Below are 13,030 nucleotides of genomic sequence, written 5' to 3'. Positions count from 1 at the left end.
AGAAGTATAATAAGGTAAAATCATTTGAATTATTTATATTTGATTTATTAAATATATGTTTATTTAAGTTTATTTATTTAATTTAATAAATTAGCTCAATTTTAAATAAGTACTTTAGTCTCAGTTTTTATCATTAATAATTCACAAGAATAAATCATATATGTAAACCATACGCTTACATATATCATTATAGATTTCATCAATCCTAAACCATCTCTATAAACATATTTTTTATTATTTTTTAAATTAAAAATGTCTGTCAAATGTTAAATTAATAATGAAAATTTTCAATCAAATATAAAATTTAAATTTACCTCATTTAAATACATTACTCGGACTTCTTTTATTTTTTTTCGTGAACAAGACTCAGACTTAACTTAAGCAACCAATTATTTGAGAAGTCAAACCTCAATTTCAAACTCAAATCACTTAATCCATAAAAAATAATAATAACTGAAATCCCACGTCGTCGCTCATGATACAAACACGAAAAGAACATATTAAATGTATTATGAAAGTTATTCTCCATTCATTGAAATCATAAAGATCATATTTCCAAATTTACTTTTCTGGCGAGGTTTCGGGGTAACTATTTTCTGACAAATTTTGAACACTGGCAATTGATTGAGATTGAGACGAAAATGTTGTTTGTAGTATCCGTTATCCATTTTCCTTTCTGATGCCTGTAACGAAACACAAGTTAGCATAATTGATCTCCATTTATGGCAATATGCTGAACGCGTTTCAGTTTTTAAGAGTTTACTCAACATAACTTTAAAGGAAAATTTTCAAGTGCCCAAGACAAAGTGATAGGAAGGGAAAGGCATATATACCTATATTATCATACAGTCTGTATATACATTCAATTCGTTTTTCAAAAACTTGTTCCTCCCACTATAGACAAATAAAATATTTCAAATATTAAGAGATAATTTTTATTAATATAATTTTTACCTAATAAAAAACATTACTATAAATTTTGAAGACTTTTAACAAACAAATAATGCATTGTTAATTTATATTGATAATTATATTAATAAATTTTGTCGTTGGTATGATATATTATATGATTGATATGAACTTTCAACGTTTATGATAAAAAAAAATTTATAAGAAAATCTATATGAATTGGGAATAATTTAATATTAAATTAATTATTAGTAACTGATAGTGTTTTAAATTTAAAATATTAAATAAACAAGAAACGAATGAAGAACAAGAAGAAAAATTTGTTTAAAAAGAAACTTTGCATAGTCCCAAATATGTGAATTGAGGGAGAGAGAGAGACAAGTTGGGGAGATATTATTCCATACGCAAAGGGCATTATTATGTACGCCAGACATGAGTGGATAATCAAGTGTAATTTGTTGTAATTGAAATCCAAGGAGGCCAGCAATTAGTTAGATCACATCCTCAATTAAATCAACCTCATGAATGTGCTTATTTTTATTCCGTAAATTAAATGGCTATGACGTTGAAACATGAATCAAATCCATCCACTATCATTTTGCGGTATCTCGTGAATAACTGCCCATGTCACTCGCACTAACTTTTCATAGATACATAACCTAGTTTTCCTGTTATGTTCACAGTTGATCATGACTCGTGTTAAATCAAACCTTCACATAGGAACACAATAATTGTGAAATAATGTCTAAGCCAATTATATCTATGTAGAATCCCCTTATTAAATAAGATGTTGAAATATCCAACCCGTAGTTGATAATAATGTGTTCTCAATAATATAGTAGGAATACCATTGTTCAGTGCCAGAGATATATATATGTTCAACTCAAATACGATATCTCACATTAATGATTAAGGATTGTGACATACACATATGGATCGAGATGAGTAACTTATTTTTCATTTTGAAAGAAATATATGTAAATTGTACAATAGATGCTGGAGGTGAAAGCCCTTGTGATGCGATTTTTCCCTCTTTCTTCTTTCTAAATGGTGGTGCACATATATAGCATCTATTCTTATTTAACACCCGATAGGAACATAAATCATTAATCTGCATGCGTCATGACTAAGCACTACTTCTTTTTTCATTTGGTTGTCAGTGAAATGAAATAGCCCCACTTCCCAAAAACTAACACACAAAATAAAAGAATGATAATTTTTGGTAAGAAAGCAACGTGAATTATTTTCTATAGAGATACAATAGCATCTTCCTTACCTTTTTTTTCTTTTGATTCTATTGTACAAATAAAATTATTCTAGTGATTAATTGCTCGGAATATGTTTTTTTTTTCTTAATGGATAAGGGAATCTGTGGGAGTGAAAACTGATGTGTGAGAGAGAGAGAGAGTTAGTGCCATGCGCTATTGTAAAAACGGGGTTTCCTTTTAAAATTTTGCTTTTTGGGCCTATAAGAAGGCCATTCCATCAGAGTATGTCATCCACAAACTCACAAGTCACAACCAATAGCTCATTAGTGACTTTGTGTGTGTGTTTTTCTTTGTGTTGCAAGCTCAGATATGGAGGACCAAAATGCTGGTGATAGGTTTAGCAAGGTGCTCCGCAAGGTTAAGCCTTACCTTGCTATGGTGTCCCTTCAATTTGGCTACGCCGGAATGTACATCATCACCATGGTTTCATTTAAGCATGGCATGAGCCATTGGGTGCTATCGGTGTACCGTCATATAGTTGCCACTCTTATCATGGCTCCTTTTGCGTTTTTCCTTGAAAGGTCTCACTCTCCTTCTCCCTCCATTGAAAATATATTGTTTAATAGAATAAAATTTAAATGCAGTTCTTTAAAAGTTTTTCTGTTATTCTTTAATTTACAGATAAAGTCTTAATATTAATTGACAAAAAATACTAACAATGTCTAAAATATTATACTTCAATTTTGTTCATTTTATATTGAATTTTCACATAAATTTTATTGTGTAAAAATTATGTCTATTTCTCTTTTCGTTAACATTTAAATAAGCAAACTTATATAAAAACTTATGAATGATTATGAAAGGAGAAATAGAAAAAACAATTTTACATGACAAGATAACGTAATATATGGGAATCCAATTTATTTTCCTCCACACAACCAACACACACAAAATAGAGATTTTCTTGTTCATTCCCTATGCTAATTGTTTTAAATGTCTACTTCATCAACTAGTGACCATAAGTGTGCACTTTGATGCTCCCTTTATGCAGAAAAATAAGACCAAAGATGACTCTGCCCGTCTTCCTGAGGCTAGCGGTTCTCGGTTTCCTTGAGTAAGGCTCTTCAAACCCTTTCCACTCATCTCAATATATTCACAGTACCGAATCGTACATATTGTTTGTTTCTTCTAAGTCCCTTCATTGGCCCACATATGTGAAAAGTATTATAAGTACACATGCATGCACGCTTCTAGCTATGCCTAGGATAGATACCTACGATATATATTCTATTATGCCTGTTGTCCAAAAAAACGAGTTATGATATTCTTGTAAGATAGAAAAATAAAATTACATTATTGTTTTTGTTTTAGTAATTCAAAAAGTACATATTATAAGGTGTGAATTATTTTGTCCTATTGTCTTTTTATACAAATTGCTATACAATAACTTTTGTAAGAATATTATTTTTAAAGGAAATATGCCTTTGATTATATATATGATAAATCTATGTATATTCTTGCTTGTTGGGGAAACCCCGACTACAAGAGACACTAGCTACTTATGTTTTTCTTTCATTTAGCTTCTGGCTTGCTAATTGGTTCTGTTATCTGTCTTACTGAAAACGGAATTGTTAAAGAAATTAAAGAATATAATATAATTCTTGTATAATCCATAGACCATACTCTCAAAACATAAGAAAAATGCGGCAACTCGACAATGGTGCTTTAAATTGGCCCACCATTTCTAGTGGACACGTCATACTGCAGGCAGCAATCCACCACAAAATCATTAACAAAAAGTAATTAGTGTTTCCAATTAAGATTTCATATCTCACCCGGTCCACCAACAACTTCGATGGTAAAGTTAAAATATAAAATTGTATTATTTGAGACCTCATTTAACAAGATAAATAGTTAGAATAATAATTGATTCATGACATAATATTAAGGACTCTATGATAAAATGATTTGAAAGTTTGATTCTTATTTTCTTCATTTGTCTAATAAAAGTTGAATTTCAACAATATTCCTGTATCTAACAGTTTATAGACTCGGCCTAATGAATTTGGCTTATCAGGAACAAGAAAGAGACTTAGGCAGAACAAGATATAGCTATCACTTTTGAACAAAGAATCTATTGTCTAGCCAAAGTACGAAATAGGAACATCTTTTGTACTGTGAGAAATAACTAGATTTTCGTCACTCATGGATTTGGCTATTATTAATTTGATTTAAATTTTAATCCTATGACATTGTAAGAAGTTGTGGTTTACATATTACATAGTTATTTTGTTCATAAAAATTTGTGGACTGATAATTTTATCTTGTGATGAAAAATAGACCAGTGCTTGATCAAAACCTGTACAACATGGGGATGAAGAACACCTCAACAACGTTTGCATCGGCCACCGTTAATGTCCTCCCAGCCATTACTTTTATAATGGCCCTCATTTTCAGGTAATTTACTAGCTAGAAGCTTCAATCATCACACCACAATAATAATGGCAGCTTGTGCGCTCTTACACAAAAGAAAAAGGGTAGCTAGTTGCATTCGTAGTTGAGTCCGAGTCCAACAGTATGTGGAAAGGCACACCCACAAGAGTAAAAATTTGTATATTCTTTCAATACTTATTCCTTTTATAATTATCACCTTTTATAGCCATACGTTTATCTTAAAATAATTTTAAATAAAAAAATTAGCATCAGTCCTTAAAATTAGTCTTAAATATTTAACAATAAAAAAATTATTAAAAATGACGTATATATTCATTACATCAAACATATAAAATATAATGAATATTCTTTTAATAAAAGTTATTACTTTTAGATAATTAAAATCTACTATGAGAATTGATGTTAACCAAACTTAAAAAATAAATATATTATGGTAGGTGACAGATAATACATGGCATGGCAACAAACGAGGTCTTCAAACACTCTAAAAATATTTTTAATATAATAAAACTTTGATGTAATGCAGTCCAATGCTATTAGTGTATGGAAGTTGCGTTAAGCAACGAAAAACAAAATTCCAAGTCACGCATCACATCTAATCATATTTTTGCAATCTGCTAACCAGGTTAGAGACAGTGAACTTGAGGAAAATACACAGCATAGCCAAGGTAATTGGAACCGCAGTAACAGTTTCAGGAGCCATGGTTATGACTTTGTACAAAGGTCCTGAGCTTCAAATCATAAAGGGACAAGCAAGCCATCATGAAAGTGCCAGTGGCACAGAGCCCTCTGAACAACACTGGGTGCTTGGCACAGTAATGCTCATAGCAAGTTGTGGTGGTTGGGCTAGCTTCTTTATCCTGCAAGTAAATACCTACTACTATACTATCCATGCACGTTCTTTAATATTTTATTTATTTAATGGTTTCATTTTAATTAAGTCGAAGATCCAAACAAAAAGAGAAAAATGTTGAACATTTACTAATAATGTGACTGTACTTTGTGGATTTAGTCTTTCACTTTGAAGATGTACCCAGCAGAGCTCTCCGTCACATCTTGGATTTGCTTTTTGGGCATTTTTGAGGGTGCAATTGCGTCCCTTATTTTTGAACGTGACATGAGTGTTTGGTCCATAGGCTGGGACTCGAGGCTTCTTGCTTGTGTTTATTCTGTGAGTACCTTTCAATATTATTCATGTATACATACACTAATGGTTGTTTTAATTAATTAACTTCGTAATTCATCAATTAGCTTAATAAACTCATAATTAAAACCATTATGGTGATTAATAACACTCAATTTGTGACAATTAGGGAGTGGTGTGCTCTGGAATGGCATACTATGTACAAGGAGTTGTGACCAGGGAACGTGGACCCGTGTTTGTGACTTCTTTTAGCCCTCTATGTATGATAATCACTGCTGCGTTGGGTTCTATTGTCTTGGCTGAGCAAGTTCATTTGGGAAGGTATGCAATGTTCAATTAATTAGCATAGTTTAAATTATCACAAAGAGACATAAAAAATTCAAGTGGGTCAATTAATTAACTTGCTAATTTTTATTTTTACAGTATAATTGGTGCTATCATCATTGTGAGTGGACTTTATACTGTGGTATGGGGGAAAAGCAAAGACAGTTTGAACTCAACGGATGCAGGGAAAAGTGAGGGCCAAGAGTTGCCAATAAAGGACGGAACAAGAGCAGGATCAGACATTTTTGACACTATTGAGGTCAATGTTGCTGCTGAGATGAAGGGTGCAGGAAAAAATGTCCTTCCATCAGCAAGAACATAGGTCCCTTATTAGGACAAGCATAACAAATTTTCTTACTAAAATTATGACTTGAGAGATTTTGTGCTGTGTACAAATCTTTCCCTATGCTTGCCATAGAGGCTGCGTTTTCTTATGTATCTTTCTTGTTTTCCTATAACCCCAAGTATGAAACTGAGGCTTGAGTATGAGTAAAATAACGCATTAATGCTTTAGCCTATGCTTTTGTCCCTTTGGTGCTCTTAATTTTATTTCGGATTTTCTTTTCAGCTGTGCTACTTAACGAATTAGAGTAGAATGATTTGATATACGTGTTATCACAATATGAAACATGAATTTTACTTTTATCCTGAGTGTGTTAGCTATTTCTCGCCACAAATTTGCCCGTTGTTATAAAGAAAAATCAAATTCCTTTGAATTATCGTGATTGGGCTAGCCCAATTTCACTTTTACAACTAACAAAATTTTAGCTATACATGTTCTGGTCTTTTTACAAGAATTTTTTAAATATCTTTATTAGTTATTAACCTAAGATATTTTTAAATTTTTAGAAATATTTATTATTTTTTAATATATTTATCTTTTATCGTAGAATCTTTTTAACTTTTTAACGACTAATGTAATAAAGAGTTTAACTTTAGTTAAAGATAAATTTAGAATGCTATAAATATTTTTTTAAATTAATACACCAATTATTGTTAACAACTTTTTAATATGCTTAATTTAATTGTTTAATTTTTGTGCAATGTCAATATAAAAAAAAATTATATTATCAACTAATTAGAATGTGTCTAGTGTAAAAAAATTATACTATTAATTTAAATCAATTTTTTATAAAATTAGGAAAAATATTTGATGAGTTTATTTTAATTATATTGTTAGTATAAATTTTTTTACACTGTTAATTAATTAAAATATATTATAAATATAATTTTAATATTAATTATTATAAAAATTAATTTTTTGAACATGATAATTTATAATCTTCTAAACATAAAACCAGTTAAAAATTAAAAATAACACAGTGCTTCTGTTCCATACTTCTTAAAATCAGTGCGGTTCCACAGTTCTTAAAAACAGTGAAATTAAGAAGTTGGGAGCAGACATAGGTTATCTGCTAAAGCAAAGATTAAATTTACAAAATGGAAACAGAATATTAATCGGAATTGAATGATTGATGGATGATCTACGTACGCCACAAGATGATGTTCTGTTTTATATAATGCCAAATATTCGGCAATTTTTCATAATGGCGTGGGTGTGCGTGTGAGGGTATTACATTAGGCCTCGATTACGAGACACCACTATGATGAAGAGAATCATGTTCAGATTCCCAATTGCAACTTCGGTGAAAATTCACTCTATACAACATCTCAGCCAAACCAAGACAAATTAGGATGTGAAACACACTCCTCAAAATATATAAAGTATATATCTGTGTGTATAAATTTATTTATTATCCAATTTATCTGTGTATAAACACACAAGACAAATCTCACAGCACTAGCCCAGTGCCAGTGCTACCGACAAAAATTACTGTTTGGGTGATGCATGTGTTCTTATTTATGATGGTAGTTTTAGTGGTGACCTTGTTCCCTGTCATCCCCAACTTATTTTGATCCGTTCAATATTACAATATTAATATTATTTAATTAATGGGTTCGGTGCAATTATCTATGTGCTCGTCACATCTATTACCACCTGCCCCTTGCTCCTTGCTGTTCTGGGTTTACACATACCCCTTCAAAAAGTTATCACAAATCACAATTCTACCAATGAGAATACGGTGGTTCGTCCATCATAAGCTAGCACGTTTCTGCGTGATTTGTGTGACCAAAATGTTTTATCAACAATCAAAATAGACCACTAAAAAGTTATATATCCTTTTTTAATATTTATTATTTACGTTTTATTCTCTGCTGTTATTACAGATTAAAAGAACTAAATCATAATAATAAAAAATAATATGTTAGTTATTTTTAATATAAAGACTAGCACGCAAATATTTTTAAATATAAAAAATAATTTGGAAACATGTTAAATATATGAATCAAATATATTTTTTTAACTAATTATAATTTTAAAATAAAAAACATCGAATCTAATTAAAAAATACATATATTATAATTCAATTTTATCTTCATAACACTTTGTTCTTAATTAATAAAAAAATTTATTTAATTATATATTTTATTTTTATCATATTTTAAGAAGAATAAATAAAATATCAATGTTAACAATTTTTATATAATTTTGTAACATATAGATATGTAAATTATAAAAATTATTTTTTTATTGATTTATGTATTTACCAAATAATAAATTTTATTAATAGATATACATGATCTTAAAATGTAAATGATTTTTGACTTAAGTATGAGTTTTTTGATATTTTTAAAATTTATAACGTTTTTATTTAATGTCTTATTTTAAATTTTTTTTAGATAAGTTCATTAAAAATATTTTTTTTGTTAAAATATATATCTAATCTCTGTATAAATAATATTATTATTTACAACTATACTAAACAAAATTTTTGCTTTATTTCTATTATAAGTATTTTATTACATTTTAATCTTTATCGTTAATAACATGTTAACACCATCAACCGCAGAGACCAAAACATAATTAATAAGAAATAAAACGTAATAAAGTCTTTACAATTAAAATGTAACTCTTGTTTTTAAATATAGAGACTACTTTTTAGATCAGTGTTACCCGTGAGACAAAATATATAATTTAACCTAATTTTTTAATATTATTTTGGTCAAAATTAAATTTAGAATATTTTTTAAAACAATTATTCACAGGAAGATATGGCCACTAAAATGTTGAGTAAAAACAAAAAGAAACGCAACGCTAGGACTAGGAGGAGTTGACTCGGGACGCAGTGGAGTATCGAAGCTCGCAAATTGTATCACGGTGGCTAGCCCCACCAACTTTTTTTGTTGTAGGGAATTCGGAAGAAAGGTCAGTACTTTGTCCTGAGATCACGGCTCAGAATTTTGCAATGTCTCACGCAATTTGCAAGATAGAAGAAATAAATAATGAAATCTTCACAAATGCTATTGGTATAAATCAAACCAGTGCTGAGCCATTACTTGACAACTAGTTGTTAAGAGAAGACGTGATATTAGCTTTCTTTCTATAACCCTCGGTCAAATAATACGTTATGCTATACCAGGACATGGACATTCTTATCGAGTTTGTGTAACAAGTTTCTCATACATAAAACTTATTTGATATTCAATTAACCTTCATTTTATGGGTAGAAAAATGTTTTATGTGTATATTAAAGTGAAACAAATAAATACTTGTAATTTTTTTCTTATTTTAGACTAGATTTTTGAAAAGTTTGTATAAAAAATAAAATAAAAAGTAATTGTACATAGTATAACATACTGTGTCAATTCTTTTATGATTCAATAATGGGATTGATTTAGAATTTATTGGTGAGAATTACGAATTTATAAAGCTAATTTTTATGAAACATCGCCCAAGAACTATGTTTTGGAAAGCTCAATCCAGTAGGACATGATAAAACTGCTCACATCTTATTTGGAGTGTTAAAAATTATTAGTTTGTCATTTTATTTATCAGAATTTAGTTCATTTTATTATTTTAATTGATATTTTATCTCTTGAACTGGTTAATTTTTTAAATTTTATTATAAAAATAGTGATATACAATTTAGTAAAATTGGACTAAATTGTAAATTTTTTTTAAAAAAAAGACTAGATAATGAGTGAAATTGATAAAAGAGTTTAATAAGAATGTCCTTGTTGACATCAACATACCCTATCTTAGCTAGACAAACCCTTTGAAGAGGGTTTGCTCTCTATATTAGATTTCATATGAGAATAATCATATATGAGAATAATCATGCTTAACATTAGCACATCTCTTTTTGAATAATAGAACATTCTCTTTAGGATATGCTTAGAAAGGACATATAACTCATTCTTAATTGTTAAGATTTCTCTATCTAAGGTGTGATCAACGGGAGTACACCTATGCTTGACTTTAGCAAAGTCAAATAAAAAGAAAGTTTAGAATTTTGTGTGGAGATCTTTATCTTTTTAAATTTTGAATTGTCTTTGAGAACTCTCTTCCCTTCTTTATCTACTCCACATTCAACTCCTTAGTCTTTCACTCAAAACTCTTTTACCTTTCACACCCATATCATATTTTCCAATTTTAATTGTCACCTCTACGAGATCTCTAAGAGACAACATTCTCCTTCATAAAGTACTATTTTTTTTTATAACAGATCAATTATGAGAGTTTTTCTTCCCTTTTCATTTAAGATCATGGATGCTTTCTATTTAATTTCTTTAGGTTTCAAAACTAAAATCACGTATAACTAAACTCTAACTTTTATTCTTTTTTCTTCCTACACCCCTTATCTCTTCTTCCCCATACCCCCTTTCTGCACCCCCTCTCCCTCCCCTCCTTGCACCCCTTGTAACGTTCCTAACATAGATAAAATAACCCATCTAGGTGTCTCACGCTTTCATGTACGAGATATCATATAACGTCTCTATGCATGCTTGGGTAGACAAACTACATATGGTCGATAAGAGAATTAACGTGCATAATGTATTTCTATTTAATAAAACATCTTAATATTCATGCATAATTATTTAATATGAAATAATCTTGGTTTCAATGCAAATACAATGACTGACACCTATAGAACACAAGGTGGATCACAAAATAGTTATTAATTCTATTTAGTCTACAGAGCAATTCCCACACTACGTTTATACAAAGGTGGCAGTCATAAGAAAATAAATTAGAGGCAATGCATTGCTCTGGGGAGTTCAACCATATGCCTCAGAAGACGATTCAACAAGTTGGACCCAAGGTCATCAATACACAAAAAATACACTATTGCGAGACTGGATTGTAGAACCACATGTCCTTCGCTAACAATAGGATCCACACTTTGATTATGTCTCAGTTCATCTGCACACACACGCAACAAACAAACAAGTAAGGAAAAAGCCACAAAACACACACAAGAGGGTGAGTCCATGTAATAATGAAACAAGTCAAACCACACATACAATAGAATCATTCTTTATCGTATTCAGCATACACATTGTCGCAACCGGACAGTTACAACGATACAGTGAAAACGTGTTTAAAAAAAATATCTTTTAGGAATAAAAACTTTTTAAAAAAATCAGAAAATTCGCCACCAAAGTTTATTAAAGAAAACTTTGGAAAAACTTTGAAAAATGATCTTTGAAACTAAAAATGAGTCTGGGAGTCATTTATGTGTAGGGAAGGTATTAGTATCCTACGTCTGTTTTTTTTTAAATGATTACCTTAAATTAATTGCACAAATTTATTTTAATTTTAAAAAATATTTATTTAACTCCTAAACAACAATTATTATTATTGTTTATTTTAAAAGAAGATAAATTATTTATTAAAATATTAATGGATACCTTAAAAAATTATTTTGACTTAACGGGTCTGGTTCCAACTCCTACATATCTCTGGGTGCAATGGAGAACTCAAAGTCATGTAGTTTTATCTAAAAATTATGAAGTTGGTTGATTAAAATTAAGTTTAGAAAAGAAAATTTATTTTGAGATTAATTTATAAAATAATATTTAGGATATAAGAAAACGTAGTTATACACATATCCTATGAAAAATAATACAGAAGGTAAAGGAAGATCACACAACCATAATGCAAATCGTTAAAAAATATTTTTATTTGTAAATGAAATATTTGAATTTAAATTATAATTAACGTTCAAAGAGAATTTAAGATAACATAAGCTATACATAAATCTCTTATAATTTATTGGACAATCGAATGCAATGTAAATTACACATTAACGTTGTAAAAATTTGTATAAATAAGTAAAGAAATGTTTAATTATTTAATTTATCAAAATTAGAAGTATGACTTAAGAAATTTTAAAATATGAAATTAATTTTATTTTAATAAAAGAAATAAATTTATTTAAATTGATTAAAGAAGCTACTTATATCATATAAAAACTAAGGTAACGTTGGTACACATAAGTTTTTAACAATTTATAACGAATAAAAGTAAAGTTGTTAAACATTAGTATTATAAATTGTTTCATTAATAAAAATAATTTATATTTAAATTAGTTTATTTATTCGTAAGTTAGTAATTAGAAGGAGAATATATCTTGATTTATTATTAAAGTGGTTAATTAATTAATTAATATATGATAAATTAATATTGCATAAAGTCTTGGTAATGTAGGTACACATAGACTTTATCAGTTGATAATACATGATGATAAAGAAGCTATACGTTAGTATTATAAATTGATGCAATTATATTATTATTTATTAATTGATTATACAAAAAATAAGTAATTTACTATTCACAATATAAGAGAAAGTAATCATAAATATAAAATTAAATCAAATCAATATTCTACAAATATACAATATGTCAGGCTTGTGATTTATTATTGAATAATCTATAAAATTTTATATTTGTTAAATGTTAATTGAAGGATTATTTGGTATTGGAATAGATTTAGATGGAGTTTGAAATTTTTTTTAAAAAAAAAAAAAAGTGAACAGTACCGTATGAACAATAAAACTGCCTATGAACAGTGCAAACCGCGTACAAACTGTGTATGAACAGTAAAAACCGCGTATGTACAGTGACCGCTGACGTCATCAGTGACAT

At 28.9% G+C, this 13,030-nt stretch overlaps 1 protein-coding gene across 1 annotated transcript; it reads left to right on the top strand.

Moving 5' to 3' along the window:
- Nucleotides 1-2,486: 2,486 nt before the first annotated feature.
- On the top strand, nt 2,487-6,361 carry LOC113847411 (WAT1-related protein At1g44800). The gene is made up of 7 exons (XM_027476509.1): nt 2,487-2,698; nt 3,169-3,231; nt 4,458-4,574; nt 5,197-5,437; nt 5,584-5,742; nt 5,885-6,036; nt 6,139-6,361. Exons 1-7 carry the CDS (start codon nt 2,487-2,489, stop codon nt 6,359-6,361), a joined length of 1,167 nt encoding a protein of 388 aa, XP_027332310.1.
- Nucleotides 6,362-13,030: the final 6,669 nt, after the last annotated feature.

The sequence above is a fragment of the Abrus precatorius genome, unplaced genomic scaffold (genome assembly GCF_003935025.1).
Source record: "Abrus precatorius isolate BTA unplaced genomic scaffold, Abrus_2018 Scaffold8, whole genome shotgun sequence".
Taxonomy (NCBI): domain Eukaryota; kingdom Viridiplantae; phylum Streptophyta; class Magnoliopsida; order Fabales; family Fabaceae; genus Abrus; species Abrus precatorius.
Note: the sequence above shows the minus strand (reverse complement) of the source record. Positions and strands in the feature narration are given on the sequence as shown.